Genomic DNA, 20,202 nt, shown 5'->3' with positions numbered 1-20,202 from the left:
CAACAGATTATAAGAGACTACTACAAACAACTATATGTCAATAAAATGGACAACCACGAAGAAATGGACAAATTCTTGGAAAGGTAAAATTTTCCGAGGCTGAACCAGGAAGAATTAGAAAATATAAACAGACCTATCACAAGTAATGAAATTGAAACCATAATTAAAAATCTTCCAACAAACAAAAGTCCAGGACCAGATGGTTTCACAGGCGAATTCTATCAAACATTTAGAGAAGAGCTAACACCAATCCTTCTCAAACTCTTCCAAAAAATTGCAGAGGGAGAAACACTCCCAAATTCATTCTACGAAGCCACCATCACCCTGATACCAAAACCAGAAAAAGATATAACAAAAAAAGAAAATTATAGACCAATACCACTGCTGAACATAGATGCAAAAATCCTGAACAAAATCCTGAACTAGCAAACAGAATCCAACGGCACATTAAAAGGATCATACACCATGATCTAGTGGGATTTATCCCCGGGATGCAAGGATTCTTCAGTATACTCAAATCAATCAATGTGATACACCACAGTAACAAATTAAGGAATAAAAACCATATGATCATCTCAATAGATGCAGAAAAAGCTTTTGACAAAAGTCAACACCCATTTATGATAAAAACTCTCCAGAAAATGGGCATAGAGGGAACCTACCTCAACATAATAAAGGCCATATATGACAAACCCACAGCAAGCATCATACTCAATGGCAAAAACTGAAAGCATTTCCTCTGAGATCAGGAACAAGACAAGGATGTCCACTCTCGCCACTCGTATTCAACATAGTTTTGGAAGTCCTAGCCATGGCAATCAGAGAAGAAACAGAAATAAAAGGAATATAGATTGGAAGAGAAGTAGTAAAACTGTCATTATTTGCTGATGATGTGATACTATACATAGAAAATCCTAAAGATGCCACCAGAAAACTACTAGAACTAATCAATGAATTTGGTAAGGTTGCAGGATACAAGATCAATGCACAGAAATCTCTGGCATTCCTATACACCAACAATGAAAAATCAGAAATAGAAATTAAGGAAACACTCCCATTTACCATTGGAACAAAAAGAATAAAATACCTAGGAATAAACCTGCCTAAGGAGGTAAAAGACTTGTACTCAGAAAACTATAAAACACTGATGAAAGAAATCAAAGATGACATAAACAGATGGAGAAATATACAATGTTCTTGGATTGGAAGAATCAATATTGTGAAAATGACTATACTGCCCAAAGCAATCTACAGATTCAATGTAATCCCTATCAAACTACCAATGGCATTCTTCACAGAATTAGAACAAAAAATCTTTCAATTAGTATGGAAACACAAAATACCCCGAATAGCCAAAGCAATCTTGAGAAAGAAAAATGGAGTTGGAGGAATCAGGCTCGCCGACTTCAAACAATACCACAAAGCTACAGTAATCGAGACAATATGGTACTGGCACAAAAACAGAAATACAGATCAATGGTATAGTATAGAATGCCCAGAGATAAACCCACGCACATATGGGCACCTAATTTACGACAAAAGAGGCAAGAACATACAATGGAGAAAAGACAGCCTCTTCAATAAGTGGTGCTGGGAAAACAGGACAGCTACATGTAAAAGAATGAAATTAGAACACTACCTAACACCACACACAAAAATAAACTCCAAATGGATTAGACTTAAATGTAAGACCAGACACTATAAAACTTTTAGAGGAAAACATAGGAAAAACACTCTTTGACGTAAACCACAGCAAGATCTTTTTTGACCCACCTCCTAGAGTAACAGAAATAAAACCAAAAATAAACAAATGGGACGTAATTAAACTTAAAAGCTTTTGCACAACAAAGGAGACCATAAACAAGACAAAAGGACAGCTCTCAGAATGGGAGAAAATATTTGCAAATGAAACAACAGACAAAGGATTAATCTCCAAAATATACAAACAGATCATGGAGCTCAATATCAAAAAAACAAACAATCCAGTTAAAAAATGGGCAGAAGACCTAAATAGATATTTCACCAAGGAAGACATACAGGTGGCCAAGAGACATATGAAAAGATGCTCAACATCACTAATTATTAGAGAAATGCAAATCAAAACTACCATGAGGTATCACCACATGCTGATCAGAATGGCCATTATCAAAAAAGCTAGAAACAATAAATGCTGGAAAGGGCGTGGTGAAAAGGGAACCCTCTTGCCCTGTTGGTGGGAATGTAAATTGATACAGCCACTGTGGAGAACAGAATGGAAGTTCCTTAAAAAACTAAAACTAGAACTACCATATGACCCAGCAATCCCACTACTGGGCATATACCCGGAGAAAACCATAACTCAAAAAGAGACATGCACCACAATGTTCATTGCAGCACTATTTACAATAGCCAGGTCATGGAACCAACCTAAGTGTCCATCAACAGATGAATGGATAAAGAAGATGTGGCACATTTATACAATGGAATATTACTCAGCCATAAAAAGCAACAAAATTGAGTTATTTGTAGTGAGGTGGATGGACCTAGAGTCTGTCATACAGAGTGAAGTAAGTCAGAAAGAGAAAAACAAATACCGTATGCTAACGCATATATATGGAATCTTAAAAAAAGAAAGGTACTGATGAACCTAGTTGCAGGGCAGGAATAAAGAGGTAGACATAGAGAATGGACTTGATGACATGAGGTGGGAGGGCGAGGCTGGGGTAAAGTGAGAGTAGCATTGACATATACACTACCGAATGTAAAATAGTTGGCTGGTGGGAAGCAGCACCATAGCACAGGGAGATCTGCTCTGTGCTTTGCGATGACCTAGAGGGGTGGGATAGTGAGGGTGGGAGGGAGGCTCAAGAGGCAGGGGATATGGGGACATGTGTATGCATATGGCTGATTCGCTTTGTTGTGCAACAGAAACTAACAAACACGGTATTGTGAAGCAATTATACTCCAATAAAGATGTATTAAAAAAAAACAAAAACAAAACAAGAAACCCCCCCCAAACTACAAAGGATATTATTGGAACAATTGGAGACACTTGAATATAACTGTGTATTGGATAACTAGTAAAAAAAAACAACAACAAACCTTGTTTACTATAGTTGATTCATAAGCTTGAGCTCAAAGCAGCACTATAACTTATGCCCGAAGGAAGCTTCTAACTCACGCATTTTTTCCATAAGGCCCATTCCAGTCTTGGGGGTCATTTTACACAGTGAAATCAGTAACGAGACATAAAAATGTGAAAAACGTGGCACAAAATAGCCTGTGGAAAGGACACATTACAGCATGAGAGCTGAAACAAGAAGGCAGAGCTTCATCTCGTTCCACCTCAGCTGGGAATCTGTGGGTCAGGCGACCTCAATTACCACTCGAAGCATGTCCGAAAATGACCAGGGCATGCCATGAGTATTGACTTGGGAGTTACAAATAAATGTTTTATCGAGTAAGTGAACTTGCAAATAATGAAGTTTGACCGCAGTTTATAAAGAACTCTGATTGACCTTATCTTCCTTCAGCATAGCATTTTTTCATCATCCTTCCTATCATGGACCATCATTTCTTTCCTCATTTAATACTCTGCCACCAGCTAAATCTTCCCACTGGAGGGCCCTATTTCGTCATGTCATTTTTCTGCTCAATGCTGATTGCTAACTTGTATCGAGAACTTTCTATGTGCTGTGTATTGTCTCATTCCATCCTCACAATTGGAGGTAGGAACTTCTATCTGGAGAGGTGAAGTGACTTGCCCATGGATCGGGATCACAGCTCAGGCCCTTTCTTCCTGAGGGCGAAGTCCTGCTCTTCTCACAGCCAGCATTTCCCGAGCAGCCCTAGAACCTCGGTGTTGCTTTAGGAAAAAGTGCGCGCTGGTCAGAGAACCTTGGGAGACCCTCGGCTGAACTAGGTTAAAACATTTTTATTTCCTGTAAAGTTTTTTTCTTAGAGCTTTTTATACACTATGTCTTGTATGTTTTTAGGAAGGAAGTGTCAGTTCTGTGGTGTTTTCCATCCTTGAATCCTGGAAATTTATCTCCTGGAACATGTTGAGAAATAAAATTTGGGGAAACTGCTGCTCTGGTGACTTTAGAAGAATAGATAGAATGCAGGGAATTAAAAGGAGAGGGAAACTTAGGTGTGGATGTTGTGATCTTGGGAAAAGCCAGTGGCCAGCCTGACACGCAGAATAGGAAAGATGAGGATGGAGAGAGGAGGAAGAGTATTTCCAGTTGCATTGTTACTGGAGATTTCTGGTGTTGGAGCTGGGATTCTTGGGGGACTATAAATTTAGGTTGATTTGCTTTTCCCTAATTCTGCCACTGCCGTTTATTAGCTATGTGACCCCAAGGCTGTTTGTCTTTCTGTAAGTGTGGTTTGAGAATTAACATGAGGGAATGCCTCGTGTAATGCCTTACTGGAAACAGTAAGTGATCAATAAAGCCGGGTCCTTCTTTCCCTGGTGGCTTTGCCTGCAGTGGTTTTTCCTTCCTCATTTGTTGGCTTTTTGGCCTTTTGTCACAAGGTGGCGTGCCACCTTAAAAAGAATCTGGAGTCGGTTGGTTTTTGTTTTGAACCTGCCAGTACTTTTTTTTTTTTGTAGCAGATTTAACACAGCTTAAGTCATTTTACATAGGGTTTTAATTTTTTTTTTAATTTTTAAAAATTTATTTTGTTTTATTTTATTTTTGGGGGGGATAATGCCCTTTATTGAGCTTATCCACCGGAGTGGAAATAATGTCAGTACAAAACCCAATGTTTGTTACTGTAACTTCTACATCACAATTAAAATCCAAACGGTTTTTTAAAAACAGTAATCTCAATCAAAACCCACTACTTCAGAATCAATAGCTTCTTTGAAGCCACAGTAACACTTAAATATGGTTAAGACTAGAATGCAGAAATTTGGTTGGTTGGAAAGCAAATTAAACTTCCAACTTTCTCAAACAGAATTACAAAAAGGCAAAATTGTGTTTTTCACAGAGGTACAGTCCACTGGAATCACCAACACTGGACAGCTGTTAGAGTATTTGGAGTCCTGAGATAATAAGGAATCCAGGCATCCTTTAGACAGTCTTCTGTTGTCCTTTCTTCCCAGAGATTTGTGGATGTGTGGAATGACACCACCACCAGCAATTGTAGTCTTGATGAGAGAGTCCAACTCTTTTTTTAAAAATTTATTTATTTTATTGATTTATTTTTGTGGCTGTGTTGGGTCTTCGTTGCTGCGCGTGGGCTTTCTCTAGTTGCGGTGAGCAGGGGCTACTCTTCGTTGCAGTGCGTGGGCTTCTCATTGTCGTGGCTTCTCTTGTTGTGGAGCATGGGCTCTAGGCGCGCGGGCTTCAGTAGTTGTGGCACGTGGGCTCAGTAGTTGTGGCTTGCGAGCTCTAGAGCTCAGGCTCAGTAGTTGTGGCCCACGGGCTTAGTTGCTCTGCGGCATGTGGGATCTTCCCAGACCAGGGCTCGAACCTGTGTCCCCTGCATTGGCAGGTGGATTCTTAGCCACTGTGCCGCCAGGGAAGCCCATGACTAGGTATTTTTGAAGAATGCAGACCAGCTGTTGTGTAGAATGCCCCTCAAGTTTGGTTTGTCTGATGTCCCATCAGGAGTAGATTCTGGTTATACAGTTTGGGCAGGAATAACACAGAGGTTATGTTTTCAGGACATCAAAGCCAGCACACATCTGTCCCAGTACTGGTGATTTTAACTTTGCCTGCCTTGATGCTCAAGGTGGTGCCCACCAGGTATCATCTTCACTGTAAAGTAGCTATTTTTCTCCTTTATAATTATTAAAGTACCCTGTGGGGAGAGAGACTGATTAATAAGTCAAACAGAACATGTTCGTTGTACGTTTTACTAACAGCAGTATGTAGACTTGAACTAAAGTGGCCCTGTGATATGACAGAGGATATATACAATTTGTGTGTAACAAATTATAATCTTTACATATATAAATGCTTCTTGTCTGGTTGAAGAAAAACCCAGATGTGGGGGGAGAGGGGGAGTTTATAACCTCATCCTGAAATCTGCCTGTTTTCAGTCTCTTCCATCCCAGTGTCTCTTGGACCAGAGCACTCACTGAGCTTTCATTTTATACAAAATTTGTGACATTATTTCATCAAATTTTATTTTATTTATTTATTTTGGCTGCGCTGTGTGGCTTGTGGGATCTTAGTTCCCCGACCAGCGATCGAACCAGTGCCCCCTGCAGGGGAAGCTCGGAGTCCTAACCACTGGACTGCCAGGGAATTCCCATTATTTCATTATAAAAAGGAATATTCTCTAGAAAATCGCTGGAAAACATAGAGTAAAAAGAAATTCATGTTACCATCTAAAGTCTACTAGTGACTTTTTGGTGTATAATAAGTTTTAAAACTGATTTTGCAAGTTAGCATGGAAACCTTTCCATTAATTTTGACAGGTTTTCATGAGGAAATTCTAAGTCTCAAAGGAACCAAATACATTTGTATTCTCTGTATGTAAATGGCACCCCTGGGGTTGTGCAGTACACAACCTATACAAACGTACACATGGCCCTGACTATTGGTGCTGTGTTCATCTTTTAGTTGTAGCATGGGGCTGGCCACTTGAAAAGTGTTTGGGGTAGCTGGAGTTACATACAGTCATACTAAGGTTCACAGCAACACTTCAGAAAGGAGCTAGTCAAGAAGCATATCGGTTTAATTGATTAATTGAATTTTATGCCAGGCCCTTTACTTGCCCATTGGCAAGGGCCTCAGAGTCCTATCTGGACTCATCAGCTCTTGGAGGGTTTAGGCCTTCTCTCATGCTCTCAACTACAAAAAGTACACTTATTATCTACAGGGACGATATCAAATAGTTCTATTCACTTGAATGTAAAAATGAAACAAGTCCAATTCATATTTATTATAAATTGTTATTCACAGCACTATTTAATTACAATCGAAAAGTAGTTAATGTCTTTTGCAAGTGATTATGTTTTAACTAGGGGTATGTACGTAAAGAAACCCTGGGGGTCTGCCTCCCCCCTTTTTTTAATAAGTGGGGGGCCTGGAGAAGCCACTCCTGCCTGTATTTCATTATCGGGATGAAATTTTAGGTGGCATCTCAGTCTTCCTAGAGTGTCGGCGAATGGCACTGACCAGATCCCTCCCCTGAGCCAAGTGCTGCTCCAAGTATCCACTCTGACCAGCTTCTGTGCCCTCCCGAGGCAGCTGGCCATCTTCCCTCCCCACAAACCGGAAGCAAGGAGGAAGAGGTCACTTTTACTGTATCCCCATCAGAGAGCTGTTGCTTCTTAGGAGAGCCTGTGAGCACATTGAGGTGCAGGAGGTCTGACTGCTCCACGGGAAGATGCCTGTGTGGATTCGTACTCTCACCAAACAGTTGGGACGGTTTAGGATGTTCTCGCCTAAAATACAGGCTTTCTGCCATAAAGCAAAGTTATTTTGGAAGGCCCTGGGGCACCTTAGGGATATACGGTTGTTTCCCAGTAGTTAAAAGCAGCATAACTAGTGACTATGCAGACTTTTAAAAAACACTATGGACAGAGATAAGTGATGGTAAATGAAATAAAAGTCACAAAGGCAGATGCCCCAATCACGGGCTAGGACCTGTGCTGTTCTCCACGCTGGTAGTTTCTAGTGAGAGAGCAGCAGCGGTTTCTCCAGTTACAGTACACCAGCCAGTGACCTACAGATATGGAGAAAGTCTCCCTTCTCTGACCCTATCCCTCCTCCAACTCTCCCCCGGGGGCCTCCCCTCTCCACCCCCATGTCCCTCAGCTCCTCGCCCTGCTGGCCTTGGCACCGTCCAGAACAAGAGGGGTTCACCCAGGAGCTTCCCGTCCCAGGGCGCTGAAGTTGTCTGCAGTCTGCAAGCTGAGCGCTGCAGAACCCCCAGGGGGCGCTATTCACAGTGAGGCGCAGGAGATCGTATGTTCACTTAAAAAGAAAATTCGTGGCACAAATCAAAGTGTCTTGAAAGGTGGGTGTCTTTATCTAATTCACATAACGGTACATTATGGGCTAGCAGTGTCCTTGATCCAACTCACCCATCATCTCTGGGTGACCTATTATTGATGTAGGGCCTACTTTCCTCCATTGATCTTCATACTCCTAACTTGTATCCAGGGTACATAGTCCATAAGGTGCTTTATAGAATACATGCAAGAATCAAATGCCCCTCCTCCCGTATAATATATGAACCTTGAATTAAACAGCCTCAGTATCAAATGGGGTCTTGTAGGGACCTTCTGTACCTGTATAAACCTAAATAATGGAAGTGAGTCTGTTTTCTCCTATACAATGAACACTGCATTGTACAGATCAGGGGTCATCAAACTCTTTCTGTAAGGGTTCAGGTAATAAATATTTTAGGCTTTGTAGGCAAACAAACAATCTCCTGCAACTACTCAATTCTGCCTTGCAGTGCAAAAGCAGCCATAGGCTATATAGAAATGAATGAGCATCGCTGGGTCCCAATGAAAGTTTACTTATGGACACTCAAATGTAAATTTCATATACTTTTCATGTGTGATGAAACATTATTCTTCTTTTGATTTTTTCAACCATTTAAAGATGTAAAAACTATTTTTAGCTTACAGCCTGTACAAAAACAGGGAGCAGCCTGGATTTGGCATGTGGGTGGCAGTTTGCCCTGTTATTGGTAATTTATAGACTGTTTCCAGCTCAAACATGATTATGTACTTAGCTTGATTAGAAATTAATGTCCCAAGTTAGTGTAAGTATTAATCCCATTGCTTAGTCATTTATTTGACAAAGTAGAACCAGGTGTTTCTTTGTGGAAAATACTATTAAAAAGGAGTATCTTAAATAATTCCTGTCCTTTCTCCCTGGGGCTGGATAACAGGCCAGCCCCATGCCTCCTGGGGATGCTTACTGAGGAAGGATGGCGCGGGCCCGAGAGAAGCACGGTTGGACGCTTGGTGAACCCAGTTGGGTGTCAGTGTAGCCCCTCCCATATAAAGCAATAACCTTGTAGAGTTTGGCCCCTGAGTGGCACCTGGAAATAGCGCTGGCCCTGGGCTTGGGCTCTGAGTCTGTCGTCACTCACTGAAGCTGCTGCCTGCAATTAAGAAGGGCCTTTCTGGGCCTGAACCCCAGTCTGCCCCAGGACACTGGACTGATTCTGCCCCGAATCCAGTTCAGCCTTATCAGAATCTGGTCCCCATGGCCAGCCTGCTTGCCCCCGACTAGCTGGCACCTCCTTCTATGGAGGGTGGCACAGAAAAGCTTATTCCTAACAGAGCTGATCTGTCCCCCTTTCTGCTGGGTTCAAACTCTTAAGCGGTTCTCTTCCTGCTGTATACGTGTCCTCCTCTCCTCACTGGGCTGCTTCGTGTGGCCCAACAGAGGAAACTCTTCTATCTTACATTTCCTAAATGATTTGAGGGAGGTCTTTACCGTTTCCCTCTACTAACTCTTTCTCCAAACCTGTCCCAACTCAAGGGGCACCTAATCAATAGACATCTCACAAGGGGACTCGCCTGGGGTGGGTGGGTGTCCTTTTCTCTCTTGTCACCCTGGATGGAAGGGTGCACAGTGATTGGTTAGAAAGTCAGTCCAAGAGCCAATTCCTCACCAGAGGCACAGGGCCCCAACGGAGACAGAGAAGGTGGTTCCATCGACCAGTGCTGGAAGCTTCAGATACCTCCTGTCAGCATCGCCTCTTCCCACTGTCAAGGTTAGGCTGCCAGTAGGGGCTTCTTTCTCTAAGCAACCTTATGGCAACATGTCACTTTGTGTGTGTGTTGGAGGGGAGGAGTGAAGCTACGCGTCCATTTCCTAAACCTTAAGAGTCATATATATGGATTTTTTTTTTTTTAAGAATATATTTTCTTTTATTTATTTATTTATTTATTTGGCTGTGCCAGGTCTCAGTTGTGGCACGCAGGATCTTTTAGTTGCGGGATGTGGGATGAAGTTCCCTGACCAGGGATCGAACCCAGGCCCCCTGAATTGGGAGCATGGAGTGTTAACCACTGGACCACCAGGGAAGCCCCCATATAAATGGATTTTTAATTAATATCCCCTGAACAAAATAACGCATCAATACTTGCATCGTCAGAGGACTTGCAGGCCCAGTGGCTATCACTATTGCCCATTGCCTAATTCTCTTTCCATGCCTTGCTCAGCACATGTGACACATCACGTACAAATGCAGCGCTGAGGCAGCTTCTGAGAATCCCCTTCCTAACTTTTCAAGGAATCAAGTGACACAGGTCAAAACTTCTTTCTGCGTGACCATGAGGCCTCTGGGTAGCTCTACTGGGTGTTATTTAAGAAAACAAAAATTTAGATATAGTCATTTTTAAAAGTTGAAACTTTGCAGCAAATAGACCAAAATAAAGAAGGTGAAGAGGAAAAACTTCACAGACTTTTAAAAAGTTAACTATACAGTCTTTTATTTCTAGCTTGAAAAAAAAAAAGTGACCCTTAAATTAATAGGAAACTATTTACAGGATTCATCACATTTTAAGCCAGGACACTCAGTGTCCCTTGTTGGGATAGGCTGGGACAGGTTAGGTGACCTGCCCGAGGGGCCCAAGCTCCTTGCCATAGCCAGGAGAGGACCCCGTCTCCTGACCGCCTGGCCCCACCCACAATGTACAAAATATCAGAGGGGTGCCACAGCCATTTTGCTAACAAATAATTATGGGCCTTTTTAGTGTTTAAGAGAAACCTTAATTTTTTTGGTATGTAGAATCGGTCTAGAAACTTGTAGGATTTAGGAAATTCTTAGTTGAAAAAAAGTAAGTTTTCCTCTCCCACGGGACCCACGACCTCTCCCCAGGCACCCCCGGGTCTCTTCACGACAGGAATAAGGAGTAGGGGGCTCCGTCACGTCCGGAAAGGCACATCCGCAGCTTCACTGCCTCAGGGGCCTCCTTCCACGGGCTGGTGGCTTGGATCGGTGCTTTGGTTCAAAGTGCTTTGGCGAATGTCTTCTTGCTTATTCTCTGGAAACGACACGACGGACACAGAGTCCCAGGCATCATCCTTTGGCGAGCTGTCCTTGTCCAAGGCGTCTAAGATGGGCTGAGCTGGATCCTTTAAATACTTGAAAAGGTTGGACACCATTATCATAATTTGTTTATCAGTTCCAAATACCAGACCTTCATACTTCAGTTTCAGTTGGCATAATCCTACTTCATTCAGGTATAACTTCCAATTCTGTCCACCAACGAAGCAACTTCTAAAACCGGAACCCCCATTCACCCCTCATCTCAATAACTCACACGAATCCAAGGGCCAACCCAGGGAATACTCTGAGAGCATGAAAGGGCGTAACTCAGGAAAAGCAAGTTCTGACTTGCTGCACTGGATGAGGGCTTGTGGATTATTAATCCTAAAATGTCTCTGGAATTCTAACTTTTCAGGGAAGGAGGAAACGGAGCCTCTCGTTCAACTACCATGGGGGCAAAGAGGGAAAGATCACGAGCATTTTTCTCAGCCACTCCATCCACTGGTTGGTTCTACTTCACACAACACACGGGGTGCAGAGGATCTGCACTATGCAGCCCTGGGCGAATCAGAAAGCGCAGGTCCTCAAGGCAAAGTGCTGGTCCACAGGCCTTAACTCGCCCTGGCCCTCCTGCCTCGGCTCTGGGCTTAGCCATCAATTACCAAGTTACCAAGAACCGACTGCCTGGCTCTTGGAAATGCTGAAAGATACTGAAATACAGTCAGCTTAGAGCTGGCTGATGAGAAGACGAACGACCACGAATCACGTGCACTTGTGAAACCTCAAAAATATAAGTGAAACCTGATTCATGTAACTTCAGTGACCTTTGATATAGACTTTTCACACTTTCCCAGAAAAGTGAACCGAAAGACTTTATGTTTTAGATCCAAGCACCAAAGGAACAACTAGTAGTAAATTCACTTACGAGGGTCCTGCTGCTAGTTCTGTGAGACAGTTATTTGTTTGTTTGTTTGTTTGTTTTTTAAATTTTTTGGCTGTGCCACGTGGCATGCGGGATCTTAGTTCCCTGACCAGGGATTGAACCTGTGCCCCCTGCAGTGGAAGCTGGGAGCCTTAACCACTGGACCACCAGGGAAGTCCCGAGACAGAAATTACTGATGCAAGTAAAATTCTGAGTTGAGAGCTGTTACGTTGTGACAGTATTAACCAGGGAAGGTTGTTGTTTTTTTGTGTGTGTGGTTAAGAACACCTAACATGAGTTCTACCTTCTTCACACAGTTTTAAGTGCACAACACAGTACTACCTACAGGCACAATGTTGTACAGCAGAAACCAGAACTTATTCATCTTGCATAACTGAAACTTTATACCATTTGAAAGCAACTCCCCGCTCCCCCGGCCACCCGGCCCCTGGTAATCACTGTGCTACTCTCTGCTTCTATGAGTTTGACTATTATTCTTTTTAGATTCTTGATAGAAGTGGAATCCTGCAGCATTTGTATGGAGGTTCCAGTAGGGAATTTAACATGTGTTTCGCATAACGTCTGTGTACTTTAAACACTTCAAGACAGAGGAAGGAAAACAAGTGACTATAGCTCTTTCTAGAAGCACCACTCTGTCTTTACAGACTAGATATAACAACATAATAAGGTCCTGTTTCCAGTACTTTTACCCTGATTTTACTGAAGAATGATAAACCTCCAGAAGCAAATAGTTCTAAATATTCTTCTATCAGCTAGTTTCTAATCCCAAGAATGTCCCGGCTGTCTCCTCACAGGGCCTGGGTTCCCTCGCAGAGCCTCAGGGGGTCACTGGAGCTGGGCAGGAAAACAAGACTTTCCGTAAGACCTACCCACTCCACTTTTCTTTCTTAAATCCTTTAAAATACTAGTAACATCCCCTGTGTACTCGGCGTGCAAGGCTTTGAGCTCACGGCTCTGGGTGTGTTTACTCTAGAGCCCTCCTGCCTGCACGCTGTCTGACCCAAAGCTCATGCTCTCGGCTGCTGTCCCCACTGGTCCGTGTCCCCTCCAGCCAGGCTCCAAAAGCCCGGGACTGTCGTGTTGTCTCCAGTGGGACCTACTGCGGCCGATCTCCTGGCCGGGCCAGACCAGGCCACCTTTTGGCCAACCTCGTGCCATTAAAAAAATTAAAAAAAAATGTTTTTTTACTTTATTTAACTAATTAATTAATTAATGTATTTGGCTGTGCCGGGTCTTAGTTGCGGCATGTGGGATCTTCGCTGCGGCATGTGGGATCTAGTTCCCTGAACAGGGATTTAACCCTGACCCCCTGCATTGGGAGTGCCGAGTCTTAGCCACTGGACCACCAGGGAAGTGCCCCCCAAATTTGTTTTTGATTGTGGTAAAATACACATAACATAAAATTTACCATCTTAACCATTTTTAAGTGTATAGCTCAGTAGTGTAAAGTCTATTCACATTGTTGGGCAATGAGCACCACCATCTGTCTCTAGAACTTTTAAATTAATTAATTAATTAATTTGGCTGTGCCGGGTCTTAGTTGCAGCATGTGGGATCTAGCTCCCTGACCAGGGATTGAACCCGGGCCCCCTGCATTGGGAGTGTGGAGTCTTAACCACTGGACCACCAGGGAAGTCCCTAGAACATTTTTCATTTTGCAAAACTGAAACTGTCCCCGTTAAACACTAACTGCCCATTTCCTCGCTCCCTCCAGACCCTGGCAACCACTATTCTACATTCTGGTTCTGTGAATGTGAGTACTCTAAGTACCTCATATAAGTGGAATCATGTAGTATTTGTCTTTTTGTGACTAATTTATTTCCCTTATCATAATGTCCTCAAGGTTCATCCATGTTGTAGCATGTCTCAGAATTCCCTTCCTTTTTAAGGCTGAGTAATATTCCATTCATATGTATATACCACGTGTCTCTTTTGTTTTTTTGGCTGCACCTTGTGGCTTGCAGGATCGTAGTTCCCCGACCAGGGATTGAACCCGAGGCCAGAGCAGTGAAAGCGCTGAGTCGTAACCACTGGACCGCCAGGGAACTCCCACCACATTTTATTTATACATTCATCTGTCGATGGACACTTGGGTTGTTTCTACCTTTTGGCCATTGTGAATAATGCTGCTATGAACATGGGTGTCCAAATAACCAAGTGCTGCTTTTAACTCAAATCTCTGTCTCGTGGCTTTGTCCACTGCTCTACTCTCAGGTGTTACCAGCGGGGCATGAAAGGCTGACACGTCACCCTTTTAGATGTGTACACACATACCTCTTCTATTTGTGATGGGATGCTTGGTGGAGAGTGAAACCAGTATTTAACCAGGCCTCTGTATTTCAGGACCAGGAAGAGACAGGCCCCTACCACCACTGACAGCAACAAGAAGGTTCCCATAGAGATCAGGATGACTTGTTGAAGCTTGGTAGAGGCTAAAGAGGTGACATAAAAGTGAACAAGATGACCATCCTACACACGACACAAACATCGGGTAATTTCTCACCCACCACTGCAATAAACAGAGTTCATGTCCCAGTAAACTGGATGGATACTGCCCCTCCTCCACCCAGCCCTGTACGCTTTAATTAATAGCTAGTAAAGGCAATCCTAAAACAAAGCAAGTGTTAGCTGTCTGGCAGCTCTTGCTACTGGAGACTTCAGCACGAGCTTGTTATCTCTACAGTGAAGTGCTGTCCTAGCCCCTTCTCTCTGGGTCTCCCCATTCTCACTGCCCTTCACCTAATAAGCAATCCCTGATTGCACTATTTTAGGAGTGTTCTGTTCCCAGCTCAGAAAGGACTTAAGAAAGCGTACATTACCATCCACTGTTGTTTCGGAGCAAGATATGTTGCTTAAACGCCCAGGTCTAGAGATGTTTTCTTTTGCCAAAAGCAGTTCTGCCTTGACTTGGAAACAGTATACTCTTAAGGGTTTTAAATCATTCAGCGTGATGAAGTTGCTCCTGAAAGGGCGTGTCACCTACGTAAAAAACACCAAGAACCACACCTGAACATTACCCACATAGGCATGGTCAAGCCCCTTCCATCTTCTCCAACGTTTCCTCAAATCCACACTGAACACAATAACCAAAGAAGAAGGTAATTCTGTTTCTAAAGAAACAGAATGCCAAGTTTAAGATTGTTTTTAAAAAATGTTATTTATTGTTGAGTAACATGGAATCGGTTTCTTTTTTTCTAAATTTTAATGCAGTAATTTACTTTTGGCTGTGTTGGGTCTTCGTCTCTGCGCGAGGGCTTTCTCCAGTTGCGGCGAGCGGGGGCCACTCTTCATCGCGGCGCGCGGGCCTCTCACCGTCGCGGCCTCTCTTGTTGCGGGGCACAGGCTCCAGACGCGCAGGCTCAGTAGTTGTGGCTCACGGGCCCGGTTGCTCCGCGGCACGTGGGATCCTCCCAGACCAGGGCTCGAACCCGTGTCCCCTGCACTGGCAGGCAGATTCTCAACCACTGCGCCACCAGGGAAGCCCCCAGAATACCAATTTTATATGTATCACATATGCTTATAGCAGACAAATTTTATATGTGAAAATTGGTGAGGAGCGTCAAGAAAGATGCTGATGGCATTAGAGCTGTGTTTCTGGCTGTGAGGTCCGAGGGCCCAGCCGAAGCCCCATCACAGCAATGGAGGGTCCAAAGCTGGAATTTAGCAAATCCCAGTTTCTAGGACGAAATTTTCTCCTTTCAAATGAACATTTTGTATTTCATGGTTAATCTCATCTAGATACTTGAAGTTAGTCAACAAATAAAGGAAAAAAGTCATTCTAGGAAATAATGTTCCTTTGGTTCCCAATCTGCTTCTGGTTTTCACTGAAATGTGCTGACTCCTTTTATAGTTTTGGTCGAAATGATCTGAGTGATTTATGTCATCAGGAAAGAGTTGGGTCCCAAATTCTTAGCGGATTCTGTCCCCTTCTCCCCTCCCTGCTGCTACCCTCCCTCGGGTCTTGTCACCTCCACATGGTCAGTCAATGGCCCCTCACTCTCACCTCGGACAAACTGTCACTGTTCCACAGGGAAAGGAGAAAAATAATACTATATTACGGCAATATAGGATTTCTCATAAAGGACTGCTTTCATTATTTTTTTTTTTGGCTGCTGTGGGTCTTTGTTGCTGCACGCGGGCTTTCTCTAGTTGCGGCGAGCGGGGGCTACCCTTCGCTGCGGTGCGCAGGCTTCTCGTTGCAGTGGCTTCTCTTGTTGCGGAGCATGGGCTCTAGGCGTGCGGGCTTCAGTAGTTGTGATGTGTGGCCTCTGTAGCTCTGAGGCATGCATGTGGGATCTTCCTGGACCAGGGATCGAACCTGTGTCCCCTGCATTGGCAGGCGGATTCTTAACCAGGGAAGTCCCAGGACTGCTTTCTTATTTTGAGATACTACAGTAGAATACACTATAGCCATTTGAAATGGTGGAATATCACACACACTCCGGAATGTGGAGGTGAAGCTGCTTATGTATGTTGACTGAAAAAAGGCAGATTTTTCAACAGTATATAGAACATCATCTTATTATTTATTTATTTTTTTGGCCACGCTGCAGGACCTAAGTTCCCCGACCAGGGATTGAACCCACGCCCCCTTCAGTGGAAGTGCGGAGTCTTAACCGCTGGACCGCCAGGGAAGTCCCATGATCTTATTTTTAAAAATACAAAATGATCATATTATATTTGAATAGTAGGATTAGAGATGATTTTTAATTTTTTTCCCTCCTATTTGAAATGATGACTGCCATGGCAGAGGAGAAAAATTTTTACTCCTGATGCCACATAAAGCAATTTTAAGGACAACATTCTTTTTGAGTTTATTCTGGGAGCCAGTTGGCTATTCCAAAAGTTAGAATCACAGACTGCAGAGAAGAGCTACCATTCAGGCCTGAGACTGCTGTCCTTAGAAAGGTTTGCTTGCAAGGTTGACCCAAGGCTGGCATCTGGGAATGTGGATTTGAGGAGTGTTTCCACCATTCCCTAACTGATAAGGGTGGTTTAGTGTATAAACAATGCTTTTTATGCTGAACATCTGCTCTCCCTCTGGGAGTCTGGAGTTTTGGTGTCTATGTTGGGCAGAGGGTGCCTGTGTGACCAGCCCCCAATAAAAGCCCTGGGCACTGAGCCTCTAATGAGCTTCTCTGGTAGATAAGATTTCACACATGCTGTCACGTCACTCTTGTTGTTAAGTGTGTCCTGGGTGACTTCCAGGGGAAGACTCAGGGAAGCTTATGCCTGGATTCCTTTAGACTTTGCCCCATGTGCCTCTTCCCTTTGCTTGTTTGCTTTGTTTGTTTTGTGTCTTTTCTCTGGAATAAATCACAGCCTTGAGTACACCTATACACTGAGTCCCACGCATCCTTCGAGCAAATCTAGGGGTTGGTCTTGGGGACCCCTGACATACAGACTCACAGCCGGAATGGAGATCATACAGGTGGCTTTCAGAGTTACTTTAGCCCCAGAATCTTTTGTTCATGAAAGTCCAAAGTATAGATGCTCTGGCTGAAAGGGAGAAAGGGGAAACCCTTCTGGATTTTTCCAGGCCTTCTCTATTCCAGTTGACCAGACCTTGACCTCGGCATTTCGGGAAACGATTCTTTCTTTCTTCCCTATTTGCTAAGAGTCTGTTCTTCAGTGAGTTTTGCCTTCCTCGGTGTTTCTACACTCACCACAAAGAAATGAAGAGCAAGGGCAAACATCAGCTACGTGGGAGGGAAACAGCAATTAAGAGCGTGGACCCTGAGGCTAGATGTCTCCTCTGCTCTGCTGTCAGTGGCTGACCTTGGGCAACTTACTTAACCACTTGGTTTCCCTCTCTGTGAAACAGGTGGGTGTAAAGGTTAAATGAGATGATGTATCTAAAGCGCCTGGCCCGGTGCCAGACACAAAGAAAGCTCTGGATAAACGTAAGCTCTTATTCTTATAAAAAATTATAATAATGTTGAACTTAGGAAATCACGAAGTTTACACAGGTAGTAAAACATCATTAAATGTAGCTTGGATAATCAGATACTGGAGATGATTAAAGGCCATCAGTTTTTTCTTGTGCTACCCAGGGCTGACCAGACCCCTTTTGGTCTGACCCACCTTTGTCAACCTTACCCTGCCCCAGCCCCTCACGTGGCCTGCATTTCTAAAGGATCCGAGCACGTGCAGTTCCCCAAATGTGCCGAGCCTTTTCAAACCTACTGGCCCTTCTCCCTAGAACACTCTCTCTCCTTCCAGTAGACTTTTCACCTATTCACATTGTCCTCTTTGCAGACCATTCAAACCAGAGAATTCATATAGTTAAACCTTGCAGGCTGCAGTAGTAAATTCATTGCCGTAGAAACAGGCCCACAGAACCTCCCCAAACTCCGGAGTGTGGCAAAGGCACCCTGGTCACCGGCTGAGTCCAGACCCAGATCATGGGGACCACGTGACACCAGGCGGAGAGAGCCCTGCAGATGGGTCTGGCGGGAGGGGAGTCTCAGCACAGTGAGAACAGAGGTCCTGAAGAGGAGGCTCAAAACCGCTAAGGCTCAGCCTAAGGGGACACTGCAATACCCTGGTGCCCTGGGCCATTTTAAAGGAGACTTTCTTTTGCTATCCAGAAACTCCAAAGAAATGAAACTCAAAAACAAAGAAGAAAAATGCTCTTGCCTGTTTGATTCCTGCCTTTTCCCAGTAGTAGACATAATACAAAAAAAAGGCCACGGAGGCAGGGACATCAAAGGGAGAAGAAAACCTGATGATAAGGGAGCCTTCTTCTGGGGTCACCCAGATGTCTTCTGGAGGCCCGATGGTGGCTGAAATAGAATTACAAACAAAATCAATCAATCAGTCTATGTATATACGTAGATACATATATATACATACACATGTACATCATATATATATATACAGAATATGTATATTGTACATGTAATTATATTTAGTATATACACACATGCACATATTTATATATGCAATGAGATTGCATTCAGACTACCAGAGGCTGTTCTGGGCACCAGATTTACTTGGAAGGCTACAGGGCAGGAAGCCCAGTGGAGCTACAGAGTGGCACCAGGGGTTTCTGGCCTTCAGTGGAAGGAGGGGTCCTCACAGTTGTCCACATGGCCGCGCCTGCCCACCCCCAGGAGACAGCTCAGGTGCAAGGATCTGACACCCACATCGGGCAGGTACAGGGCACTCCCTGGCTCAACCACAAGAGCCAGTATTTCTCATCACAATTCCACAAGAAGAGTTTCCAGAGTCCCCACAAGGGACACGCCCAGTTACAAGAACCCCTTCACTCAGCAGTGCCCCAGATACGGTTTCCTACCAGGTGGTTAAGACTGGCCTGGTTGAAGTGCTATTTACCAACCAGAGGTCCTTCTGACCATAAGCAATGCTAGTAAGTCAGAAAGAGAAAAACAAATATCGTATATTAACGCATATATGTGGAATCTAGAAAAATGGTACAGATGAACCGGTTTGCAAGGCAGAAATACAGATGTAGAGAACAAACGGATGGACACCAAGGGGGAAAGTGGCGGGGTAGTGGTGTGATGAATTGGGAGATTGGGATTGACGTATACACACTAATATGTATAAAATAGATAACTAATAAGAACCTGCTGTATAGCATGGGGAACTCTAATTCGCTTCGCTGTATAGTAGAAACTAACACAACATCGTAAAACAACTACACCCCAATAAAAAAAGAAAAAAAGATAACGTGGTTCGTATGCCACCTTTATCAGGTTTCCAGAGAGCTGGAAGGTTAACCAAAGGTCAAATTTTCATGCAGAGAGGGAAAAGATTTTGTTAGCCCACCAAAAGTGGTGTTTACAAACTTTTAAATACGTTTATCTTCTAGCTCTTTCTAATACAATGCTTAAATATAATAACTGAGAAATATTACCATCATACGTCTATTTGTTAAGGCTTTTCATATAAGTCACAGGACAGCCAAGGACTATGGCTCATAATATGCTCTTAGAAGGAAGATTACAGCATTTATCAGGTGAGCATTTAAATTGTATAATTAACCTGAGGAACTCAGATCAAAGTACAGGTTGTGTCCTCCAAGTTCTAAGAGGCCTGTTTCTGCACCTTCTACACACACAGATGATCATATCACGGTGAACAGTTCTGCGTTCACCAAAGTGGGGCTGGATGTCTCTCTCGCTTCCACGCTCTGCCCTGGGCTCTCCCAGGTTGGGGAGGGTTAGGCATGTGTTCTGGTCACCTTTCTCTGTGTGTAAAAGTAACTGGTCCCTGCAGGGTTTGCACTCATGCCCTCTCATCTCCTTTGTTCTGGTGGAGGAACTAAGTCCAGA

The 20,202-nt window shown here is 43.7% G+C and overlaps 1 protein-coding gene across 1 annotated transcript in view; it reads right to left on the bottom strand.

Annotated features, from left to right (window-relative positions):
• Positions 1 to 10,372: 10,372 nt before the first annotated feature.
• IFNGR2 (interferon gamma receptor 2) overlaps positions 10,373 to 20,202 on the bottom strand; it is a 34,472-nt gene continuing 24,642 nt past the window's right edge. The window contains exons 4-7 of the mRNA XM_068546991.1: positions 18,542 to 18,687; positions 14,722 to 14,881; positions 14,177 to 14,334; positions 10,373 to 11,054 (exon numbers count right to left, since the gene is read on the bottom strand). Of these exons, the coding sequence (XP_068403092.1) occupies positions 10,872 to 11,054; positions 14,177 to 14,334; positions 14,722 to 14,881; positions 18,542 to 18,687 (647 nt within the window). The 3' untranslated portion in view covers positions 10,373 to 10,871. The remainder of the gene's footprint in view (positions 11,055 to 14,176; positions 14,335 to 14,721; positions 14,882 to 18,541; positions 18,688 to 20,202) is intronic.

This window comes from Eschrichtius robustus, chromosome 6 (assembly GCF_028021215.1).
Source record: "Eschrichtius robustus isolate mEscRob2 chromosome 6, mEscRob2.pri, whole genome shotgun sequence".
NCBI lineage: Eukaryota > Metazoa > Chordata > Mammalia > Artiodactyla > Eschrichtiidae > Eschrichtius > Eschrichtius robustus.
The sequence above is the reverse complement of the archived record's forward strand: the minus strand, read 5'-3'. Positions and strand labels throughout refer to the sequence as shown.